Source organism: Capronia coronata (genome assembly GCF_000585585.1).
Source record: "Capronia coronata CBS 617.96 chromosome Unknown acBCG-supercont1.5, whole genome shotgun sequence".
NCBI classification, from domain to species: Eukaryota; Fungi; Ascomycota; class Eurotiomycetes; order Chaetothyriales; family Herpotrichiellaceae; genus Capronia; species Capronia coronata.
The window spans coordinates 633,370-658,549 of record NW_006912897.1 but is presented as its reverse complement, the minus strand read 5'-3'; the positions used below and the strand labels follow the sequence as shown (position 1 = coordinate 658,549).

The 25,180-nt window shown below is 52.4% G+C and overlaps 5 protein-coding genes across 5 annotated transcripts; 3 read left to right on the top strand and 2 right to left on the bottom strand.

Annotated features, from left to right (window-relative positions):
- Nucleotides 1-55: 55 nt before the first annotated feature.
- On the top strand, nucleotides 56-2,583 carry A1O1_05916 (uncharacterized protein; the record flags this gene model as incomplete). Its single annotated transcript, XM_007726800.1, has 4 exons — nucleotides 56-259; nucleotides 307-1,563; nucleotides 1,610-2,470; nucleotides 2,536-2,583. 4 exons carry the CDS (start codon nucleotides 56-58, stop codon nucleotides 2,581-2,583), a joined length of 2,370 nt encoding a protein of 789 aa, XP_007724990.1.
- Nucleotides 2,584-4,209: 1,626 nt separating this feature from the next.
- On the bottom strand, nucleotides 4,210-6,292 carry A1O1_05915 (uncharacterized protein; the record flags this gene model as incomplete). Its single annotated transcript, XM_007726799.1, has 2 exons — nucleotides 4,210-4,452; nucleotides 4,619-6,292. The coding sequence occupies 2 exons, from the start codon at nucleotides 6,290-6,292 to the stop codon at nucleotides 4,210-4,212; spliced, it is 1,917 nt and encodes a 638-aa protein (XP_007724989.1).
- A 3,660-nt stretch (nucleotides 6,293-9,952) lies between these two features.
- A1O1_05914 (uncharacterized protein) lies at nucleotides 9,953-10,195 on the top strand (the record flags this gene model as incomplete). Its single annotated transcript, XM_007726798.1, has 1 exon — nucleotides 9,953-10,195. One exon carries the CDS (start codon nucleotides 9,953-9,955, stop codon nucleotides 10,193-10,195), a length of 243 nt encoding a protein of 80 aa, XP_007724988.1.
- Nucleotides 10,196-13,310: 3,115 nt separating this feature from the next.
- A1O1_05913 (Ca2+-transporting ATPase) lies at nucleotides 13,311-17,245 on the top strand (the record flags this gene model as incomplete). The annotated part of the gene is made up of 3 exons (XM_007726797.1): nucleotides 13,311-13,358; nucleotides 13,438-14,337; nucleotides 14,393-17,245. The coding sequence occupies 3 exons, from the start codon at nucleotides 13,311-13,313 to the stop codon at nucleotides 17,243-17,245; spliced, it is 3,801 nt and encodes a 1,266-aa protein (XP_007724987.1).
- A 2,094-nt stretch (nucleotides 17,246-19,339) lies between these two features.
- A1O1_05912 (uncharacterized protein) lies at nucleotides 19,340-21,673 on the bottom strand (the record flags this gene model as incomplete). The annotated part of the gene is made up of 2 exons (XM_007726796.1): nucleotides 19,340-20,917; nucleotides 20,981-21,673. 2 exons carry the CDS (start codon nucleotides 21,671-21,673, stop codon nucleotides 19,340-19,342), a joined length of 2,271 nt encoding a protein of 756 aa, XP_007724986.1.
- Nucleotides 21,674-25,180: the final 3,507 nt, after the last annotated feature.

Here is a 25,180-nt window from a genome sequence, read left to right as displayed (position 1 = left end):
TTTGGTCAACAGATTACTATCTCTCGGTGCTCGCCTCCTTTCCGGAGTAGAAAAAATGGCTGACAATTCGAACAACCCCGTACCGGAGAACTTCAGCGAAAGTGCAGCTTTCGAAGATGAATCCATGGGATCCATGGACGAAGAGCCTGTCATCAGACCGGACTCATTTTCGTCCACAGTTGGTCCACAATTCAGTGCCTTCAATTACATGTTTGGCCAGCGGGAGTCCTTCAACTTTGCCAGCGAAGGCTCCTCAACAGTAAGTAACTGAAGAGCAGCCTATATGACATGCTAACCGGGTCGAAGATCTCCTTTGGTTCGCCGTCCTTTCCTCCCCAACGTCTCACAACAGGATCTTGCTCTCTCTCCGCACAATCCAACGCCTCCGACCCCGTTACTCTCCAGAGCCGACCCTTTACGGATTCTGCTGCAGGGAAGGACAGTAACATCACAGGCTGGGGAAAGTCAACATTGGAACCTTCGAACCCTGGCCAAAATAGGGTAGACCTGGAACAGGGCGCGACCCAAGGATATCTACAACTACTCCGGGCAGGCTCGAAAGATTCTAATGGCAATGGCGCGAACGAGGCCAAATTGGGAGAGATTAAAACCACACCACTCTTCTCTCAGCAAGTGCGACTCGCATTGCGTGCTGGCATTATGCAAGATCTGGGACAGGACGACGACCCATTCCCACAATTTGGCCTGTTGGGACTGCGCGAAGAAACCTACAACTCCATCCATGCCGGCGTGCCAAAGACGCTTCCTGTTGGGCATAACATGGTCTTCGCTAACATGAATGCACCGTGGTCGACCTTCATATGCGGCTTGCAAGGTGCTGGCAAGAGTCATTCGTTGTCGTGCCTGCTAGAAAATGCACTCTTGAATAATTCTTCCGCAGGAGTGAATCCGAAACCTTTGGCAGGATTGGTCTTCCATTTCGACAAGTTTACGAGTTCGAACAGTACTCAGCTCTGTGAAGCTGCATACCTGTGTTCTTCAGGCGTCCCAGTCCGAGTGCTTGTCTCCCCAAGCAACTACCACGCGATGAATATCCTTTACCGCAACTTGCCCGGATTGCCCATGGGTTGTCCAAAGCCAGAGGTCATTCCGCTCCGTTTCCGCGAACAGCAATTGAATGTCACAAGAATGATGACCTTGATGGCCGTCAACGAAGGAGGACAGTCTCCTCTCTACTTGGAAGTTCTGTACAAAATTCTCCGAGACATGTCCAGAGAGAACAAGGGCTCAGGAGGTCTTGACTACATAGACTTCAAATCTCGACTGGGGAAGCAAGGATTCTCGACTGGTCAAAATAGACCGCTCCGATTGCGCCTGGCATTACTTGAAGAATTCCTGGTTGACCGCCAACAGTCTACGCAGTCGGGCAACATTCTCGATAGTGTTTTTCGTTCGGCAGAAGGCAGTCTGACAATCGTGGACCTCAGCTGTCCTTTTGTCAACGAAAATGATGCTTGTGCGCTCTTCAACATCTGTTTGTCTATCTTCATGGAGAACCGAGGAGATTGCGGCAGAATTCTTGCGATGGATGAGGCTCATAAGGTGCGTGTCTATCGGCTTCGAGTCGGAGCCTGCTAACTAGTTCTAGTTTCTCACAAAGTCGGGAGAGGCTGAAAAACTGACGGAGGAACTCATCTCACTTATCCGTCAGCAGCGCCATCTGGCCACCCGTGTCGTCATTGCCACACAGGAACCTACTCTATCCCCAAGCCTGCTTGATCTTTGCAATCTTTCCATTGTCCACCGCTTCAACTCACCTGCTTGGTTTCAAATCCTTGAGGAACATCTTGCAGGCGCGCGGTTAAGCAGTGACTCGAAGAAGATTGAACTCTTCGAAGCAATTGTCGGCTTACGCACTGGTGAGGCTCTAATATTCTGTCCCTCCGCTCTTTTGGATGTCGACGGCAACGACAACGAAGTCGACAGTCTTAAAGACGGCTTCATCAAGGCTACAATTCGTTCACGTGTCACTGTTGATGGCGGAAGAAGCATCATGTCTTCAGATCGGACGAAAGTTATTGCAGCAGAAGAGCCAGTCATTGAAGAGCTGCTCCGACCGTTCACTGCCCCCAGAAAATCGATCTTTCAGTCGGCGCAGAGATCAGCACAGGGGCAGGGTGCAGCCTCTTTGCAGACCAGAACGGCCATGTTTACTAGTCCTGCCGCCTCCACCACCACTGACATTCAGAACAGACCCATAACTCGGAGCAAAGCGCGAGCGCGAGCTCCTGAATCCGGGGCAACACCTACAGCAGCCTCGCCCACTCTTGGAAGTGTTGATCAGTCGCGAATTGCTGCCTTCCTAGAGACCGAAGTGACCCGATCGTTGCTCCAAAATCCCAGATGCCTCAACTATCAATCAGTGCGACAAGCTGCTGCAAATACTGCGGGATTGCCATTTGCCCACTTCAGTGGGAACCAGAGCAAGAACATCATTCGTCAACAGATGGTAAGTCTGACATTCTCCAGAAGTTGAGACTGTCACCTCTACATATGCTCACTCTGTTTCTATAGAAGAAACACGTCAAGGCGTACGGTATCCCGAAGCCAACGACGAAGTAGGCTGGTAGGGAGGGGACACAATGTTGGCCCTGACACGTGTCTCAGTCGAGATGGGCAGGAGAACGATGCGGATAAGCGGTAGAGTTCAGGGACTGGTGTATGGGCTTGGGGTTAGCCACGGGGATGTGGAGTTGTTGAATGTTGATGAGCTTGAGCTGCTGGAGTCAGAGAAGACTCGACGAAGATGAATGTGAGGGTGTTAGCAATCGGGTTATGTCGCGGAGTATGTTCATTGATCGTGGACTCGTGGGTGGCATTGGTCTAGGTGAACCAGAACCAGGCTGAGCGACTCGACACTGACTCGCAGCCAAATGTTCTCTGTCATAGAGCATTCTCCAGCTATGCGCCCACGGTCTATCTTGGCTTGAAAAGCAATCGTCAGTACTGATAGAATCCAATCCTGTTGAAGTTTGACATTGTCTTCTTTACTTGTCCTGTTTTGAAGTAAGACCTCGCTCTAGATAGATAGGCTCTGACAGTCTGACTTGATGGTTCGTGATGTCCCCTGCAATTTGACCCGGTGCATCACGAGAGATGTCTTTATCCAAACAATCAAAGGTGGAGGAGAAGGAGGTGGAGGAGGAGCACGACGACAACAAGAACGATAAAGCTCTACCTACTTACTACTCCTTACTACTCCTTACTACTCCTTACTACCTAGTACTGTATACCCAGTAGTACTGTAGGGATGGATGTTGAGAATGGCAAGTTCAGTGACCAGTCCAGACTCCAGCACCTATCCAAGATTCCAAATTACTAGTATTTCAATTACCACACCACCTGTAGTACCTAACCAACATCAGGTACCATATATGCTGATATTGATGCGTGCTTCACTCTTGTCAGTTGCTCCGCGAGTCATGGAGATCTCAACTCTCAACTCTCAACTCGATAGACTTGACAATGACAACCAAGCATCAGAAACAGAAAAGACCCAAAAACAGAAAAGAAGATGATCCATGCAAAAGATAATCCAGTCCCATCAAGAAGGCTTGCTTCATAAAGGATAAGATGGTAATGGCGAATCTCCCGTCTTCTCTCTCCTCTCTTCTCTCTCCGTCTTCTCTCTCCTCTCTTCTTCATGTCTGTTTTGCCTTGTGTGAAAGGTCCAGTCGTCCATACAATGCAATGCAATCAATCAAAATAAACCCCCCGAACACAGACAGTATTTTTGGCTCATGGCTGGTAAAGGTGATGGGTATCATCTGAAGTAAAATAGGTAGGTAGGTAGATAGAAAGGTAAATACCTTGTCTCCCTGTACTGCCCTGTGCTGAGGTGTCCTCCCTTGGAACCGAGAGTGTGGCGATCGTGTCGTACCATGGTGTCATTGGAAATAATGGAGGTAAGTTAAATTAACCAAGATTACCAAGGTCAAGGGAATGAATTTTTTCAAGTAATGGTGAAGAGGGTAAGTCGTTGTGGCAATGGCTGTGGTAGCGGTAGTGGCACCAGTACAAGTAGTGGTGATGGTGGTAGTGGTAGCAGTGGTAGTGGAAGAAGTAGGAGTAGGAGTAATGTAAAGCAAAGTTGCTGATGTGAGGTGATATGTTTGTAATATGCTTGTAATATGCTTGCCATTCATGCAATGATGCATCTCGGATTTGGCCATCCATGGTCGACTTTACTTATTCCTCCGTTGGACGCAGTTTCCCCTTCTTCTTCAGTTTCGAGTATTTGACCCCATTGCCGCCATTGGCGTATTCGGTCGGGATCTCGGGCCATTCGTCGACCCCGTCAAGCAGGGCAACGGCCATGCCGCCCGCCATATGGGTCTGCATGTGGCAGTGGAAGAGGAAGGCGCCCGGGTTGACGACTTCGTAGCGCAGAGCCATCCAGGTGCTGTTCTGTTCGGCGGGGGTGGTGGTATACTAGAGGACACGCAAAAAGGAGGATTTGTTAGTTATGGTTCAAAGTGTGTGTGTGTGTGTGTGTGTGAGAGAGAGAGAGAGAGAGAGAGAGAGAGAGAGAGAGAGAGAGAGAGAACAAAGCAGATCAAATGACAAAAAACCAAAAGGATTGGTGTTTCCGACTTACCCCGTCGCGGAAAGGAGGGTTGACAAAGTTGAAAGTACTGGGTGGCAGGACAGCGGCTGCTTCGGCAACGGTGCTCCAATTGAAAGTTCCCGTGCCTTTGCCCAGCACGTAGGCCTTGTTGGAGTGTTTGTGCATAGGATGAGGTTGGGCCAGAGGTCCTTGAGTCTGTACGATCAAATCGACCCATTGGCCCATGTTGGTTTTGAGGACGAGATCTGTCGATTCGAGGGTGCTCGCATTCTGGTAGAGCAGAGGGTCGACGTCTTCCAGGGTCACGTTGAACGTGTCGATGCCGCTGAGCGTCCAGTCGTACGCGCCGTACGGTTGGCCGAGTTTCTTGATGGTGAATTTGTATGTCACGTCGGACGTGGCTGCTGGCGGCGACGGCGGGTATGGCGCGGCTTTGTTGTCGTTGAAAGGGACCAGAGTGGTCAAGTTGACGCCCGCGAAGTTCATCCCGGCGAGGGCGTTCGGGTCTTCGCTGGCCGGGCCGTACGAGCCTTTGTAGTTGAGCACGCCGAAGCCGCTGATCACTTGGTTCAACCCGCTGTTGGAGACCCGGATCGAATACTGCGCTGGAGCCTGGTTCAGCTCGATCAGAACCGAATACCGGTCGCCGTTGTTGACCGTGACTTGGTCCACGAGCTGGGGCACGACGTAGCCGCCGTCCACGGCGTACACCCACATCTTGTGCGAGTCGATGGTCAGTTTGAGGATTTCGAACCCACCAGGGTTGATGAAGGTCAGGGCCGCCCAGCCTTGGGATGGATCCACGTCGAATGTGGCCATGGGGCCGCTGGAAGGCGTGCAGTCAAAGTACGCGTCCGAGGGGATCGAGTCGATGTCGAATGTGAAGTTGCCCTGCGTGGCTGGCAGATTCGGGGGCAAGCAGCCCTTGTCGGTGATCTGGGATGGACTGACCGAAGCGATGAGAGCAGACACTTTCGGGTTGGTGTAGGCAGTCAATTCGCCGCGTGACAGGCAGTATTGCGAACCCATGCCATTCAGCAGGATCGAGTCGGCACAGGCAAAGTCGATGTTGGCGGACTGTTCTTGCTCATGTAGTTCTGCGGCCGTGTATTTGTTGTAGTCGGAGATGAAGATGGTCTGGAGGTTGTCGTCGGCTTCGGACATGGCCTCGACGGCCGCGGTATCGTTGCTGATGAGCGAAAAAGGCTTGTCCGATTCGGAGGGAGGAGAGATGATGATGGCACCGTATAGGCCGTCCATGATCTGCGAGCGGTAATGTGAGTGGTAGAAGTAAACGCCAGCAGCATCCGCCGTCCACTTGTATAGATAGGAATCGCCGGGAGCGATGCCCTTTTGCGTCAGGCCAGGGACGCCATCAGACCATGGTGTTCCCTGTTGCACAATACCATGGAAATGGATTGTGGTCGGGTCTGGAAGTTCGTTATGGACGAGGAATTCGACCGAGTCGCCAACCGTCAACTTCAATGGCGGGCCGGGGAATGTGCCATTGGTAAAGATCATCTTGCGTGGTGTTCCTCCATTGGGCGAATGGTCTTCCCATGTCAAGGTAACCTCGAACTTGACCGTGTCGCCGCCACGTTTATTAAGTGGTGAGGGTATTAAGGATGATGCTGAAGGGGCGGCTGATGAGAAGATAGCGAGAGACAGAAAGAAGAAGAGAGTAATGAGCCGTGAGAGCGCCATGGTGGGCAGCGAAAAGAAAAGAAGAATAAAGGAAAGAACAAACAACGAGGGTAGGCCCTTGGGACAACAAGGGTGGAAAATGAACAGTAGAATGATATAACGAACAGTGGTACAACAGGCGAGGCGGTCGAGAAGCGAACGAGGTTGGGGAGAATAGTATAATATGGTCCATTTGGGAACACTCACCGGCCCTGGTCCTAGTCCTTTGCATGCAGCTCTCCAGATGAGACTAGGGTGTGTGACAGGCCCCGGGGATTTTCACACGCCACGATGGCCTTGAAGCATGCTCGACAGCCTTGGAGCTGAGAAAACTTACTTTGCCGTATCCCCTTTAGAGCCTGGGCAGTGGCATTGGGCTTGGGGCTGAGCTGTATACGGACGCCGAGAATGGATGGCAGCCATCGAATAACAAAGCCTTCTCACAGGACAGGTCGACGTTGCGCGTAGCTCCAGTGCGAGCTGTAGCAGTCCAGCATCAAAAAAGGCAATTCCACCAGTATAGATTTCAGACATTCTGGCTTCCGGTACGAGATCGGATCTGGGAGGTGCTGCAAAGCCAGGCTGAAGGATGCCAGATCCTCAGTCAGAAAGAAAGGTCGGCTGATGACTGTGCAAGGCTCAGCGTACCATTGTCGTCAAGGTGAATGATCCTTTGTTGTCATATTTCAGGTCACAAGCAGTATTGATCATTAATGATGGTCGATCACGGTCCATCAAACCATCCCAACCAAGAATGAAGCGCGGATGAATCATGTTCCTGTGACAAGATGCCAAGCGACGTCAATGTTGAGTGTAGTGAGGTCGAGGGAAAGTGGTCCAGGGGGGCGGAGGGTGGAGAGACTCCTGGTACAGCCGTAGGTAGACAGTACACTTCCCTCCACAGCACACTAGTCGTCGAATCGGCCCAAGCGTCGAGTACCTGGGTGATAAAATAGTACATGCATGACTGGGCCGTCCAGTGTCTCGCGGTAGATAGTGTTTGCCAAGGGAGCGGACTTGGAGAAGACATCCCCAGGAACAGGTCTCGTGGCCCGCCGGCGTTGAAGTGGCTGAAGCCCAGCCTGTCATGGAAAAGACGGGAAATATCATGGATGATGTGCAGGGGGTGTTTGCTTGGCTGGAGACATTGGATGCCACCGGTCCTCTTGGGGTCAGGTCACTCCATACTAGGAGGAGCTGGAGACGGGGATGGGGAGGGCTGGTTGGAGTGACCTGAAGGATCCTTTTGTAAACACCAAGCCTCATCTTATTTCTGGCACCGAACCGTGTCGAGTTGCCTGGGCGCGTCAGACCAGGCATTCGCTAAATCCCTAGGAGGGTTGGCAATCTCGTTCAAGGCTTGGGAGACGGCTTAGCACAGTCTAGCCAGATATCTGTAGCGTCAGTTCTGCCATATTGATTCGAAGCACCACTGGTATATCTACAGAGGAGTCCTCGCAACAAGTAGACGTCTCTTCCTATTGTGACGATACGATAGACCAGACGGACCCTCAAAGGGAGCTTTGGGGAGGACTATGGCGTGGTCGGGAGTTGGAGATGCTCGTGCCAGGGGACAATGCCGGTAGGAGTCTTTCATGGATAGAGAGGCAAAGCGACCGTGGAATGGTTCAAGTTGCTTGTAGGCTTCGACCCTACGTCCCGAAGTAGTATTTCCGGTGGTGAGATGGGCGCAGTAAGATGTAGTGGTGGTGGTGGTAGTAGTACTGTAAGAGCGAAGGAGAAGAGAGAAAGGGTGCGACATCCATCATCCATCATGGCAGCCTGTTAACAGCCAATATTCGCTTTAGGCGTCGGTGTGCCCCTTAGCCTCTCTATAGCTTCCCTAATCCTGCCAAGCGTCGCCCGTAAGAAGAAAACTATTACCTTGGTCTGACCGTCACTGGCATCCTCTGAGTCCTCTGCCTCTTCCATCAGCCTCACAGCGACTGCTGTCCTGCTTCAGCTGTGTTGACCGTCCTGCACAAATTCAAGAAATAGCAGAGCTTACAATCTTTGGTGTCTAGAGGTAAGGTAGGTAAGGAGGTAGGTATCTCTGGCGCCTGGTAAAGTCAGGTTACTCCCTAAGGTACTGACTGGTACTCTGTCTCCCTCTACCTGAGCTACCGAAGCAGCGTCTCTTCATCTGCAGATCATACTTGCAAAAGGTGTACAGACAAGAGCGGCTGAGCTTGACCCTCGTATAACTGCCAGGTCCTGTACCGTCCAACAACATGATTCCCGCACAGAAAGCCTCAGCTCTGGCAGTCCTTGGGACAAACTTAGAGCTGAGGTCCAAACATGTCCTTCTCTTACGCCTCGTCCTCGAAATATACCTACATAACCAAGCTGCCAAGTGGCGCTCGGGGCTTTACGAGTCCATTAATAGCAGCAAACCTCCATCTCTTCGGCAATCTGGCTAACTCGCAAAACAAGTGTTCAGGATATCGAGGAGGAGAGAAACGATCTGATGGCCACTCCCTCCGACGTCGAGATGAAAGGTCACACTTGACCTTGACCGGGTCTGGCACGGAATCATCAGCTACCAACCATCATACCTATGGATGTCTGCATGTCGCAAGCTTGGTCGCTTCCATGCATCTCAGTTTCCAGAACCCTTGTTCCCTTCATTCATCAGCTCATAGGTCATGTAAATCCCCCTCTCCATCCGAATGTCTCATGAAGTACTACATCTGGAGACCAACATCACCGTCATTCCACCCACCAGGCACATGCTCACGAGCTCCTTGTCCTGCCATTGCATCCAACCTCTCCCACCAATCCCTGGCAGAAAGCTTGCAAGCATCATTGCACGAGTGGCTTTGGAGACGGCCTACAGTGGTGTGGTTCACTGGTTGATCTGATAAGCACCCTACAGAATATTTGATGATCCGTACCGGGCAGGCACCAGCGTTTCTACACTGCAAACCCTACAGAGAACGGCAGCCTCGCGGAAATCCTCTCCCTACCTGGAAGACACCTCTTCCTTCCAGCACGAGCAACAACGATGCCATGGCAGAGCGTCAGAGCAGTAACCATCGCCAACTACTTTCTCTTTGATTTACTGGTAGCTGATGCCTAGATATCCTGATTCAAGCACAAGCTGGGCGGGGCTCTGGAGATGGACGGGCGAAAGCGGCGCTGCTGAAATGTCTTCGACGCCGCCTGGTGTGTGACTCTACACATCCAGCATGTAGGAGATGCACTGTGTCTGGGACTTTATGTCCTGGATACAAAGATGAAAACTTAACTGACCTTGGGTACAACGTTGCGGTTATTGGAGACACAACGTCGCCAGCATCAGACCTTGCCATGTCCCGCTCGCACCTCGAGGACTGTGAGTTCATCCTTGAACAGTATGGCGACAGGTTGTTTTCCTTCCGGATGTATCCACTCCCATGTTCATCAAGATCATCAAGATCAACCGTATTCAAGCTTTCTCGTCAGAACACTGGGCCCAGTCCAAACCCTCTTCAAAAGATGACTGGATGCTTCTAGAAAAAGTAGTACAGGTCGCTGTGCTATTATACTTACTGCATCTCTTCGCTGCAGAGCGTTGGGGTTATCCCCCTGGATGGCTCGCTCAGAGCCACTTGCGCCAGATAGGCTCAGCTTCTGCAGGTGCTTCTTAACGAGGCGCTGTCAACCCTGAGGATCAAACGATCCATGTATTGGCCGCTGGTCATGCTCGGTGTGGAAGCTCTCAATGGCGGCACAGCAATGCATGCCTTCGTTCAAAGGCAGCTGCACGAGATGAGTCACCATGTCGGCATGTATTCGCCTCTGACGGCAAAAAGTGTCCTGGAGAGATTCTGGGCATCGGGCGAGACGAGCTGGGACGCTTGCTTCGATACACCACATCTGTTCTGCACGCAGATGGCCATCAACGTTGCACGAGTCGTTTCCCCGGTGCTACCTGAATCTTGACGATCCAGGTAGCTCTCAACCTCCTCACGTAAAAGTTGGCGCCTGCTTGCCGAAGCACACTCAATCCAAGGCAATCGGCAGCTCAGGCAGCATAGGCCTACATCTGCTAGGAGAGAGATCTCCTTTGTAGCCCCCGTTTGCTTGTCGGTCGTCGTGAGATTGCCGAGCGGGCCGGATTTGTATTCCACTTGCGAAACCCCACCTTGAACAGCCAAGTCACCTAGTCTTACACATGTTCTAGTACATTTCCTCTCTCCATGAAAACATCGATCGCGGAGCGGATATCCCCTGTGCGGGAGGGATCAAAAGGATGGCGACAGGAATGACCTTCGCCGCATATTGCGACTGCAGTAAACAGCATAGGCCTACATCTGCTAGGAGAGAGATCTCCTTTGTGGCACCCGCTCATTGACGGCACCTTCCCGGCATACCAAGGGGACAAGAACAATTGTCCTGCACCTCTGTCGTTGGCGGCTCTCAGGTGCGCCATGTCAGAATTGATTGCCAATCAATCGTGGGACGATTTCAGCCGCCAGCTATTGGGAGTCGGTGCCTTGATCTTCGACAGGGGGTTGCAGAGTCTTCAGCAAGCCATCGGTGCAAGGACATTTTTATGGCTACCGTGCCATGCAAGCGCCTTTTTCCTTCATGCATCGAGAGATAACGTTCCTTTTACAGTCCGAGAGCGAGCGTGAACTTGCTCAGCACCCGTCACACTCGATGCTGACTATCGCGTGCAAGCTGTTGCCGCAGATGGTGTAGCAGGACATGCGAAGGACGTGGGGAATGGACTGCCTTCAAGCCCGACTGCGGAAGATGCATGTCATCGCCGAGGAACTGGAGGGGTGGGAGTCTCGTCTGCGCTCACAGCTTCGAGGAGTCCTACCTACATATCCAAACCCACACCAGTTAAGGTAAAGGTAATTGGTGCGACTACTACCTTGACTTTGACTTTCCCCTCCTGTCGTCAGAGGTGGCTTTCACCGTGTACACAGCCGTGCGGATACAGCTGGCAGACCTCAAAGTCAGTGTGTCGAGAAACATCTCCCTTCTTGCGCCCACTGCAGATGTACAGCCGAGGTCGGCTGTGCTGGAAGGTTTACGCTGGTCACGACCGGCGTGTTAGTGCCTCGAGTACTTTCCATACAGGCAAACGCAAACGCAAACGCAAACATGCCGGACGGAAAGTGACATTCTGGCTACTCAAGACGACGTGGAAATTCTTCGCCCGAATGCAGGCGGAGTACTCAACAGATCTCAGCAGAGTTGTAGCCGGGTGCCGCTCGACCGCAGAAATATTTGTGGAGATGGGATTCCCTCCTTTTCGGTGGAGATGACAAGGTGGGAATTTGAGTGTGTGCAGGTCCAGTGGGTCTCGGACGAGGCTGAGTAACTGACCTTCAAAAGATGCGCTTGTCTTGTGAGTGGTGAAGTCAGGCACCACGACCCATGGAGGACAGTGCTAGAGTGGGTACGGGTTTTGGGAACACGATAACTCTTATAGTGACTGGCCACGAACGGCGTCGAGCTTCGCATGTAGCAGGTTCGGGGTAGAAGGAGGACGTCCACTATTCGACTCCGCCCCCAAGGCGATTTCTGGAAAAGGCAAAGGAGGCTAGATCGATGGAACATCGATACGTACTGACCTTCTAGACCGAGGAAGGCTCTGTGCTTCGAGTTGTGCGCAGGATCCCTAATCGATATTGTGCTCCGCCACAATGAGTGGCAAGGCTGCGGGCATGTCACGTGGCAAGTGCGGAGCTGTGGCTGGAGGCGATTGTGGCTTCGTACAAATTGTGGCTGAAGCTGCGAAACCAGTGAAAGTGGAAGTGGCGGTTCGGTGCCAGAGTGTGTTTGTGTTTGTGTGTGTGGAATCTGGCATCTGGATTCTGGCATTTCTCATCGCATCTCACCACCCACTGGCACTCGCTGGGCCCAATTCCCCCAGCTTGCCGCTCGCTCTTGTCTCTTCAGCTGCCGCAGTCAATCATGCTCAACGGAGTTGCCTAGCCTCTTACGAAAGTTATGACCTCCGAGACAGGCGAATGTACTAGTAGGATGAACACCACCCAACGGACCGTAGGACAAAGTTCGACATGACGGAGACCCAAGAGTTGTGAGGTCAACAGACAAGAAGCCAAGGAGCATTGTGCCCTTGGGCCAAGACAGCGGCCAGACTCGAACAAATCTTGTTGGCAGAGTAATGGCTTGGAAGAGTCTTGGGCACTTGTGCTTTGGTATGGGATGGATGGCAAGATACGGGTGACAGATGATCCCATCGAGGAGTTATATGTCGGCACGTTGATGCTGGCGGTTGCTCCGAGTCCTGCACATGGGCAATCTTCGTTGCCCGGTTTAGATCAACCACCGACAATCAGCCACCCTTTACCACAGACAGTACAAGAGGAGTATCTGGAAAGAAAGGCGGCTGGCTTGTGTACCCCTTGTACCAAGCTCCGATCCCGACCTCCAATCACAACTTGAATCCCCTTTTCAGGGGCTCGAATCAGATCGTCCGAAATAATTCATCGGTGAACATCATCAAGATATGTATCTCTGTACCAGGTCATGAAACAGCTGGATCTGTGATCAGGCTCCACCAACAGACCGAGAATCTCGACCTCTCATCTCTCACAATCAGGCGCCTGCTCTAACCTCCCCCGATCTCTCGAGTGATGGGGCCATCATCCATGTGTAACTGCGGCATGAGCCAAGTTCGGTGCGTGTTCGCCCAGGCTGGAACTACCTGCACAGCCTCCCTGGGCAGACACCCCCTCCACCGCAGCACTGGCATGAGACGCCCGTTCCCAGCATTTCCCCATGGCCAAATGGATATCCAGCAGGGTTGTTGTAGTCGTCCGAAGGCGAGAGAAGTTAATCCTTCATCATCGCCCCTACTTGAATCATATTCAGTCTCGTCACAAATCATCTAGTGGTTGCCCAACTACAAAATCTTTCAACTTGCCTTGAACTACTTGAGCCCCAAGGCATTTCTCGCAAGGCTGAAAGCAGAGACCATGTCCGACTGACGGCCCCCATGCACTGAACATCTGAAAAACAGTCCAGCTACACCCACGAATCCTCCTATTACGTCGTCATAGCCATTGCCGCAAACATGTCGGGCCAAAACCCATCGGCGCCTAAGATTACCCTGGACACATCGGTAAGCCCTTGTCTATAATGTCGGGAGTTTTGCACGGATTTGCTATGTTTCAAGGGCTTTTCTGATACTGTGGTTGCAGAACCTGTCTGATCCCGGACATCCTGAAGAGGTATCACCGACCTCAACTGCACCAGGTCATAAAAGAGGTCACAGCATGTCCACGCCGCCCCAGACAGCCGTCGATGAAGGCTTATATCTGTCTCCCACCTCTCCTGAGCGCAAGCACGCCTTTGATGGATCGACATTGAATTCGAGGTCAGGGTCCATCCAGTCTGGCGACGCAGCGACCCGATATCGATCAAACTCAGGCATCTCGGCGACTTCCAGCGCCACTGTGTATTCAAAGTCGAGTCTTGACTACGAACCTCCCGAAGAGGCCTTGAAGCCCGATCAAGGGAATGAAAAGGACTTCCAGGTTCAGGACAACCCTTTCGCTTTCTCTCCGGGCCAGCTCAACAAACTACTAAACCCGAAATCGCTCTCCGCCTTCAAGGCTCTGGGCGGACTGAGAGGCCTGGAGAAGGGACTGCGTACCAGCATCACGGCTGGGCTCTCCATAGATGAAACTCGTCTCGAAGGACAAGTCCCATTCGACGAAGCCGCAGCTGGAGGTTCAGCCAAGGCTTTTTCAGATGTTGCTTTGAGCCGACAGACGTCAGTCGCCACACCAGCGGGACCAGACGCGAAAGAACCCTTTGTCGACCGGCTTCGTGTGTTCGGAGACAATCGTCTCCCTGAACGAAAACCCGCTGGGATCTTGGTGCTGATCTGGAGGGCTTACAACGACAAGATTCTCATTCTGCTCACCATCGCCGCCGTCATCTCATTGGCTCTTGGGATTTATGAAACTGTTTCCGGGGAATCGGGTGTTGACTGGGTGGAAGGTGTTGCCATCTGTGTCGCCATCATTATCGTTGTGACCGTAGGGGCGGTCAACGACTGGCAAAAAGAGCGACAGTTTGTGAAGCTCAACAAGCGGGTAAGTCGTGGGATATGGCTCATGCATTTTTGGCAGTGCTAATATTTCCTTCTAGAAAGACGATCGAGAAGTCAAGGTCATCCGATCCGGAAAATCAATCCAGGTCTCCGTCCACGATATCACGGCTGGAGACGTTCTTCACCTCGAGCCAGGCGATGCTATTCCAGCCGACGGCATCTTCATTGCTGGACATGGAGTCAAATGCGACGAGTCTTCCGCAACCGGCGAATCCGATCAGATGAAGAAGACTCCCGGCGATGAAGTCTGGCAACGGATCCAAGACGGCACTGCCACCGCCAAATTGGATCCTTTCATCATCAGCGGCTCCAAAGTCCTCGAAGGTGTCGGGACATATCTCGTGACTAGCGTCGGCGTGAACAGCTCCTACGGCAAGATCTTGATGAGTCTGCAAACCGACAACGAGCCTACACCATTACAAGTCAAACTTGGCAGACTGGCCAATTGGATTGGCGGTCTCGGCTCATTCGCCGCTGGATTGCTCTTTATGATCCTGTTGATCAAGTTCCTTGCTAACCTGCCCGGAGACTCCCGCCCTGGCGCTGAGAAGGCCCAAGAGTTCTTGGACATCTTGATTGTTGCCATCACTGTCATCGTGGTCGCCGTTCCGGAGGGCCTTCCGTTGGCAGTGACTTTGGCGTTGGCATTTGCCACAACGAGGATGTTGAAAGAGAACAATCTTGTCCGGGTCCTCCGGGCTTGTGAGACCATGGGAAATGCGACAACCATCTGCTCTGACAAGACTGGCACTTTGACTCAGAACAAAATGACTGTGGTTGCAGGAGCTGTGGGCCCGAATGAGAAGTTCGCCTCGTCTCGTTCAGATGAAAACTCGAATGTCTCTCCTCCGGCCACCATGTTCGGCAAGCTCAGTGCCGAGATCAAGGACCTGCTTCGACTCTCCATCACCTTGAACAGCACGGCTTTCGAAGGCGAAGAAAAGGGAGTCCCCAGTTTCATTGGATCCAAGACCGAAGTGGCGTTGCTCACCCTTGCCAAAGAACACCTCGGGCTGGACAATCTCGCAGCTGAGCGGTCAAGCTACAAGATCAAGCAGCTGATCCCCTTTGATTCTGCCAGGAAATGCATGGGCATTGTGGTCAAGATCGACGGTGGCTACCGACTATTTGTCAAGGGCGCTGCTGAGATCATGCTTGCTCATGCCACCAAGGCCATCTCGAACGTCTACGACAAACATTACGAAGTGGTTGATCTGACAGAAGACGACATCGAGAACGTTGCCGCCACCATTGAAGAATATGCCCAGCACTCTCTCCGCACCATTGGCATGCTGTATAAGGACTATCCGACGTGGCCTCCTGCTGGAGCCAAAGTCCTGGAGGAAGATCCCAAGCTGGCCGATTTCGACGATCTCTTCCACGACATGACTTGGGTCGGGGTTGTCGGTATTCATGACCCGCTCAGAGAAGGTGTCGTTGAAGCCGTGGCGCAGTGTCAGCAGTCCGGCGTTGTGGTTCGCATGGTCACCGGCGACAACGTCACGACCGCTCGGGCCATTGCCAGCGACTGTGGTATCCTCCACAAAGACGAAGAGTGTGTTGTCATGGAAGGCCCGAAATTCCGACAACTCTCGCCTGAACAGATGGACGAGGTCCTTCCAAGACTTCGCGTTCTGGCTCGTTCGTCACCCGAGGACAAGCGCATCCTTGTGGGCCGGCTAAAACACCTGGGCGAAACGGTTGCAGTGACCGGCGATGGCACCAACGATGGGCCAGCCCTGAAATTGGCCGACGTCGGCTTTAGTATGGGCATTGCCGGCACAGAGGTGGCCAAGGAAGCATCCTCCATCATTCTCCTCGACGACAACTTCTCCTCAATCATCACAGCGCTCATGTGGGGACGCGCTGTCAACGACGCGGTCAAGAAATTCTTACAGTTTCAGATCACCGTCAACATCACAGCTGTGATATTGACCTTTGTCTCAGCCGTCTCCAACGACAGCAACCACTCGGTTCTTACCGCCGTGCAGCTTCTCTGGGTCAATCTCATCATGGATACCCTGGCCGCGTTGGCTCTTGCGACCGATGCCCCGACCAAGAAGATCCTCGATCGCCCACCACAGCCCAAATCCCAGCCTCTGATCACAATCAACATGTGGAAGATGATCACAGGTCAAGCAATCTACCAACTCATCGTCACGTTCACGCTGTATTTTGCCGGAATGACCATTCTAGACTACGACGAGAGCCACCGCACCGAACTCAACACCATCGTCTTCAACTCGTTCGTGTGGATGCAGATTTTCAACGAACTCAATAACCGCCGCCTGGACAATAAGTTCAACATCTTCGAGGGCATCCATCGCAATTTCTGGTTCATAGGCATCAACTGTATCATGGTCGGTGGGCAGATCATGATCGTCTTCATTGGCGGCCGTGCCTTCAGTATTACCCGGCTTGACGGCACCCAGTGGGCCATTTCGCTGCTCACGGCTCTACCTTGTCTGCTGTGGGGTGTCTTGGTCAGATGTTTTCCTGACGCATGGTTCGGTGTGGTCTTCACCGCTTGTGTGCATGGCGTCGCGGTTGTTCTTCGTCCGATCTGGAAGGGTCTGCACTTCATCTTCCATCCCCTTGCACAGGGATTCCGTGCCATATCGCGTCTCGTGCGCAGAATGATTGGAAAGCCGGCCTCTAATGCTGATGATGATGACGATGACCGTACTCAGAGTGACGATGAGGAGCGCCTGTCGATCAAAATGACTGGCAAGAAAGCCAGCACTGTCGACGAAGAGGCTGCTATCTCTGGCATGGGGGCTTCCACGACCAAGGAAGCTGCGAAAGTCTCGAATCCTCACGCAGACTCTCCGACCGCTCCAGCCTCGAATACTGTGCCTGTACCATCGGTCTCTGTCACGGGGCCTAGCTGAGTGAGCTGTTTGTCTATGCGCAAGTCGTGTTCATATTCATCTCTTTATTCATGACTGGGATTGAGTTGGTGCAATAAAAACCCAAACCAACTGCGACCTCACTCAGCTTATCGCGCACCGGCTACAACCACTGCCTAAAGATGCGAGGTTGCTCAACCATACCTAGCCACCACGGCCGCGTCAGAGCCAGAATGGCAGCATCACAAAGTCAAGGGCGTGTCGGGATCGTGTGCAGTGAGGCCCCGACTCGTCCGTCTTCTAGTTTGGCCTTCATACGGATGGCAAAATCAGCACAAGTTCGACTACCACACCACATCTGCTGCTTATGACGCACTTTGTCACGCCCTCGCTGCCGACCCTACTGTCCCTTCCAACAGTGCACCATCAGATACACACGTCGACCTCGATCCGATTTTCTTCGGGCGACTGTCCCGGTCCTCTGAGCCAAGGAACGACAGACGAACAACTGATCAGTGGTGGTGGGCCATCTTCCTGCCAAACATGCACTGGAACTGGAAAACTTCGACTTGATACACCTATTGACGAGGATTTCATCCTGCAAATCCCCCCTCCCCCAATCAAGCAACGAAGCAATATGAGAGAAAAGATAAAAATGACGAATAAGAAATGGAAGCCATGAGATGGCGTGGAGTTGTGGAAGGAAGATATTCGATGCGAGGATTGAAGAATTGACCCATGCTTCGTGGTATCTTGGATATCTGCACGACTCTCTCAGAAGAGATTGTGTTTGGTTTTTGGTCTGTTGTTCATTCTATCCCGGCTGGAGAGTCCACTAAGTATCGCCTTCTGGAGTCTGGATGTCTGGATGTCTGGCGTTTGGTCGAGTGAGACAAAATATCGGGTTTAAGCATTTGAAGGCTACGGCCGGTTTGTTCTGGAGTTCTCCTTACCTATCTATCTACATCTTAGCTACCTCGGGAACATTTGTACTTCTTTTTCCAAACTCGAAGACTGTTTACTTGTAAGAGCCAGCGGTGAATGTTCTTCTCCTGTCTCCTGTCTCTTTTCTAGTTTCGAGTTTCTAAGCACTAGACCACAGCCCAATAATATTCTGGTGGTCAGTCTCTAGAACGATCTTCTCTCAGGCTGTCGATTCGAGTTCGAGTTCGAGTTCGAGTTCCGAGTTCGAAATCGTCGAAAACTTAGAGTGGACAAGGAAATATAAGTGGATTCGGATTCGGATTCGGATTCAGATTCGGATTCGTCGATCATGTAGAAAAACTGTATAGTACTATATCCTATAGTACGTATACTATACTATACTATCATACTATACTAGTATACTAGTATACTGCATCTACGGACTCCGAGTGTAGTCTTGCCGAAAAGAAAAGAAAAGAGGAGACCCCATTTCTTAGGGAATGAATGGTCTGGATCAAGTTGGTACGTCAGCCTTGTCCGTCTCTCTTTCTGTCTGTCTGCACTACTGCACTACCGCACTTCAAGTCCAGCACGATGGCTTTCACACTCCAGTTCAGCACGATGATTCATCATCAAGAATGATAGAAAGCCGGGGAGAAGAAGATCAGTTCGATTTCATGGGATTTCGATCCACATGCATATGCACATGCACATGCACATCCAATTCTCATCCAGTTCTCATATCCTAATCAGAATCCTAATACTCCATACCCTACTACCCGACATCTGACCACACCACATCACACTGAAAAACATGTGGCACGGCATATACGCCTCGTCGCTCTCCCTTCCTAGTTGACGAGATCAAAGGAAAAAGGAAGGATATCCCAGATTCCATCCAAAGAAAGACGACATCATGTCTCAAGGTTTGTATTTCCCACCACTGCCCCAAAGTCAATAGCCGAGCGCAGATGCGCAACCATAAAATGATAGATAGATCAATGCCGATTCCGTGGGCCATTCGAAGAACCCAAAAACGCCATGTTGGCCGCTCATTCCATGACTGAGATAATGAAAAAAGGGGGTTCGAAATTCGCCCATAGATACAGAAAACAAGGCGAGAGATTATATTAGATATAAGTTTTTTGCGAGGGGTTTCGTGGGTCTCTTTTCCCTTTCTTTCGTTTCAGACCAACCGCAGCTCGCGTCGGTCTAGCGAGGCCTAGGTCCTTCCTGTCCTCCAGGGAACGGTGGAGGAGGTCCCGTCGGGATACCTCCCGGACCAATGCCTGGGCCGCCCAGACCACCCGGACGGACAGGGCCACCTGGTCCCCCGGGTCCCTTTCCTGGAGGACCACCGGGACCACCTGGGCCTCCTTTACCAGGAGGTGGACCCTTGGAGGCGAGAGTGCTCTTCTTCCTCAACTTCTCGCCAAAGAGCCATAGCAGGATGGGAACGGGGATGCCGATGCCAACGGCGGCGAGCGCGAGGACGGTGTTACCCCAACCAAACCCTAAAGCGTCATACATGGCAGGAGCGAAGAGAGGGAAGCCGAAACCGGCCAGGGATCGTAAGATGGTGACCGCAGCCACGGCCGAGGCGGCAAACCTGGCGTAGGTGTCGACGAGATAGGTGGTGACGCATTGGAAGGCCGCGATGGTCCCGATGCCAAAGATAAAAGACCCGATGTTGGGGACGATCCAGTGTGTCTTGGCCTGGGCCGCCCATCCATACATGAGAAGACCGATGGGGACAAAGAACGAAAACGGAATGACAATCGGCATACGAAATTCCGGCTTGCCTTGGCCTCGCGGATCTTTGGCCTTGAGCTTGTGATAGATCTTGTCGCTGGTCTTGCCACAAAGCGGCGCACCGATAAAGAAGCCAAGGCCTAAAGAGATGTAGTTGAGACCCGAGATGCCGACACTTTCGCCATAGACGTTCATGTAGAGTTCCGGGAAGGTAGACAAGGCGAGATAGAGGATGCCGTAGGAGAAGGCCATGTAGAGTGACATGACCTGGACGATGGGCTGCGTGTACAACATTCCGAATGCTCGGCCAATGGTAGCGACAACCTTTTTCCAGACAGGTTGGTCAACGTCGCCTTCCCCTTCGGCACGATATCGGTCATTGCCGGTGCGCTTCCGGAGCATTTTGGCCTTCTTGTGGAGGATGTAGGGGGCGTAGGATTCATTGAGCTTCCAAAAGCCGCCCAGCAGAATGAACACGTTGACAATCGAGGTTGCGTAGAACATCCATCGCCAGGTGGACTTCTCCGCCACCCAAGCGCCCACGATGGGGCCGACGGCCGGGCCGAGCAGAGGACCCATTGCGTAGAGACCCATAGCCTTGCCACGTTCTTCGGGCTTAAAGAGATCCCCGAGAACACCACCACCGATAGCCAGCGGAGCGGAACCACCCAGGCCGGACAAGAATCGGAACGCCATGAGTTGTTGCTTGGTCTGGGCAAAGCCACAGGCGGTGTTGAATGCGAGAAAAAAGACATTGGAGGATTGGAGGACGATGACACGGCCATATAATTCGGAAAGCGGGCCCAGAATCATCGGGCCAATGGCATAGGCCAAAACGAAAATGGACAGAACAATCTGCGATTCGATCTGGTTGGTGATACCAAAGTCGCGTCGGATTTGAGGAAGCGCGGGAGCAACCATGGAGGATGCTAGAGGTGAGAGGAAAGTGAATGCAGCCGTCAGCCCGGTCGCGGCCCACTTTTGGTTCGCGGGCCAGTTTTTGGGGTTCAGGGGGTCGTCGGGACCATCGAATTTGACCTGGTAGAACCAACAGAGTCAGCAAGAGTGTTAAATGTGCAGCTCCAGTGGTCGCCCACTTACCAGATATTGATCGCCCTGTTTTTCCTTGGGAAGGAAAGGAACCGGCGTAGCTGGGCCATCTTGGGCTTCAATGTCGATCTTGGATGGATCTTTCTTGTCGGCCATACCATGACCATGGTCCTCGTCACAGGTGCACCATGATTCATGCGAATGCTTGCTATGCGCTCTATCCATGGGCGCGATCATCGTCTGAGAAAACGGTCTCTTTTCATCACGATATGGATTCTGCATGGCATTCATTGCCAGCGTCTCTTCTGATTGCGTAGGGTATCGAGGGACGGATTGGTCGTATACGGAGTCGTTGTTGAGGTAGCCCTCGGCGAGAAGCCTTTGATTGGCGACAAAATCTGGGTGGCGGTCGAGGTAACTGTCGTCGTTCACGAGATGTGAGTCGCGGGTTTGGAAAGAGGGCGCATACGAAGCCATGGAGTCGTGTCTGTTTTGTGCCGTTTGCATCGATCCCTGATCGTCGTAGTGACCGACGTGATAATCGCGACCATCATCGTACAACACAGCGAAAGTAATTTCACTGCTGGCGCGGTCGGAGCCAGGCGAGGGTTCGGCGGGTAGCGATCGATGCCGGTACGGTTCGGTCGAGTTAAGTCGTCTTAACGAGGGAAACCTCGAGTTTGTCGTGGGTTGTGAGAAGGGCCGCAGTGTCTGGCCGCTATTGCTCCGCGTGTCATCCTCCATATCTGCAGGACCTAAACGGGCGGCTGCGTGTGCGTGTGCGTGTGCGTCTGCTGCCGAGAACCTCCCAACGTTGGTCGGTCGTGGTTGTTGCTGCTGGTGGGCTTGGGCCGAAGGAGGACGCTGGAGAGAGTCGTAGCCTCTTGCGACTTCCCAGCTGTCCCAGGCGTTTGGAGCCGCCAGGGTGGTGGACTGATTGTCTATGAGGCTGCCAACGAGGGTGATGGGGTTGAGAGGAAATATATTACTGTAGACGGCGCGGGTGAAGGTCGACTACACTGGGAACAAGACCCAGAGCAGGAGTAAGGTAGGCAGCGAGCGGACTGAGCGAGTGAATGGTGAGTGAGAAGTAGGAGTTGCCAGTAGTAAGTAGTCGGTCGGGCAGGGGAGGAGTAGGAAGAGGCAGAAGGGGAGGACGCCCGAAGGACAAGAAACAGATCCGCACGAGGAGCGAGGAGCGAGGAGGATGACGAACCAGAGACGGGAGAGAGTGTGAGAGTTGAATGAATGGATGGAGAATGGTAGAGGGAGTGGAAGCCAACTGCGGACTGCGGGCTGCGGGCTGCGAGAAGGGGGTCAGAGTTGATTTGGGAGAGAAAGCTGGGTTGGTGGATGGTGGATGGTGGACGCTTGGTGCTTGGTGCTGGGAGCTGCGGGCCTTGGGTTTGGCTTCCTGCGATGGACTGGGACCTTAGTCTGGGAAGGGATTAGAGGCACAGGAATGGGGGCTAGGGGGCTTTTGGGATGCAACTCTTTACTTAGACCAGCATCTTCAGGCCCCAAATCTGAAGGGGCGCGGGCGAGGCTTTGCGACCTGCTAGTGAGTATTGCTCTTACTGCATTCCGACTACGGCTTTTGGCTGGCCTCAATCTTGGGGGTTTGTCGACCATGGCTCGGAAATGGCAACAGCTTGATCTGTAGGAATCCTACTACAGGCTGACATCCCACACACATGGCCATAGTCCAGGGTTAGGGACTAGTGATGCCTAGGATGCCTAGAGGATGAATGTGTATGTGATACCTAAGCATTACCGAAACACAGAATTACGACTATACAGCAGCCCTGCAGAGTGCCCATCGGTTAGGCAGCTTTAGGTACCTGCACACGTGGAATTAGTTACGATAAGCTAGTGCCACTCCCTAAAATACCTTGATGTCCAGGCAAGAATCTTGCGGCAGCGCGCTGTCTACCCCAGCAGCCTGCACGTAGCGAAGGGGATGGTCTTCAGACTCTCAAAGTCAACGCGGGAAAGCATTGATAGTAGTGGCAAACATGCGTGAAGTTCCTAGGGGACAATCAATAAAGATACTCAGGACCATGGCGAGCAGGACAGTGAGCAATAATACCGGCAGCTGGTATCCAGAAAGACATCAACACTGCAGGCTTCCAAGGTTGTTTACTGAGACAGGGTATCGAGATGCGCTAGGCCTGTACCTATCTACAAGGAGCTGTTACCAGGGTGAACGAGAAGTGGGGAGTGCCTATCGCGCCATCATCATCATCATTATCATCATCACCGCCGCCGCCACCACCACCACCACCATCACATCACCATCGGCTGGCGGAGAAGGATGAGGCTACATCTGGGCACACCTGGACCTCGGAGGTGGTGTATTACTACTGATTCCTTTTCAAGGTGCGCGGCTCATGAAGCCGTGATAATAGACCTAGGTGCTGCGAGAACATAGACGGAGGAGTACCAGTTGACACGTATTTTTCAGTCGACAGATTGCCTGGCCGGACGAGCAAGAGAAAATCATCGTATCAGGGGAGAGAAGGACAGCCTTAACGGGGGCCCGGTGGCTTGTCTCAGAGAGGCATCATTGGTCATGGGCCGGCGTCCAGCAAGATTGGAAGCCAGGGGCTCTCCGCGGGGGCGGCCAGGGTGCGTCCAATAGGTGCCTAGGCTCATCAGGCAAGCTTGAATGTTGCTATAATGAGTCCGTAGCGTGTTTGGCTAGCGAGGAAAGCCCTGCCAGTAGTGAGGACGGTGGAACGCCAAGGGGAAATCAAGAAATACAGGACTCCGCTGTACTACATCGTACTTGGTAGCAGACTGTGCAGTACTACTACTACCTTAGTATCAGGACTGTCTGCGCCGCAATCTTGACCCCCTGTTTTGGTAGGTCACAGAGAACAGAACTCGGAAAACTTTGAGTCAAGATAAATCTCCTCAGCTCCCCACGGACTTGATATTGTCCGATCACCCCGACTAGTGCTAGTGGGCACCGCGTCCTCCCCGGAACTTGGATCTCAACCGTGCACTTGTCCAGGAAGAGCAAAGTAAGCGAAAGTACGCCCAATCAAATCTTTGGTTGGTTTCGAGTCTCGCTTGACTATTTACTAAGGCAGTAAGCGCAGCCCGAAACGGTGTCAGCTCAATACAGGTCAGATACAAAGCTGTATTAGGTACCTGAGGTGTGCCATCTCGGCCGCCTGGAGAGCAGGTAGTATTTTGTAGGGGTTTGGCCTGAAAGTCTCCAAGATTGTAGGGCTAAAGTGGGTACAAAACGAACATGGTCATAGCTCTGAACGCGGTCGCGTCTCTTCTTTCGCGTCGTCCCTTTCAATTTTATCATCAAGGTCTCAGCATTTCATTGCACGATGCACAGGAGATTTCCATCTGGTAGGAGCAGTGGCTATAGGAGAACATATTATCATTTACCAGGCATTCAGCTACCTCAGGTACATGTATGCACGAACTGCTTGCTAGCTTGAACTTCTCCTCCTTTAATTTCTCTCCTTCTTGGCGCCCCTGACCATCACATCCATCCTGTTGCATGATCATCTTTGCTCATCGAGTCCAGAGAGTAACGATTTTCATAATACAATCCTTGATGCTCCGCCTGGATCGTTCCCAATCTTAATCATATTTCTCTCTCTCTTCTGAGAACGCCATCCTATCGCAGCGTGCCACATGCTGAAACTTGAAAGGGGTTCAATAGAAAAAAGATCAAATGCGAGACTCGGAACAAAGATTGAGCAGGGGCCTCGCTCCTCTTTTCTCGCTGACTAGTAGCACTTTATCACGCCGGCCTTGGAATCCTTCGCGCCACAGCCTTACGTGGTGGGAAAGCCCTCCTACGCCCTATAGAGACACCATCATTGATAGTCGTCGGCAAAAACAAAAACTCATGCCTTCTGAGAACGGACTTGGGAGAATTCAGCTGCATTTAGGGTGCTGATACTCAACAAAATAACCGAGATGGACGTATCCGACGTTCCTTTCTACGTCCCTACCTCCCTACGATTGGCCTTCAGCCAGCCAGCCGAGCCGGTCTTGGTTTGGTAGGCCTAAAGGGCACTGCAACTCTCGTAGATGGTCCCTTCTTCCCAATAGATTGCCAGTCTCCAACATTGTTATTTGATGTTTTGAAAGCAGCCTCTCTGTTTCAGTGGGCTCGAGGAGTCGATCAGGCTTGGCTCTCATCTCGCTAGAGTGCTGTCCGGCCTATGACTTTGGATGTGATTGACAACGGGGAATTCTGGGGTGGGATGGCTTCAGCCC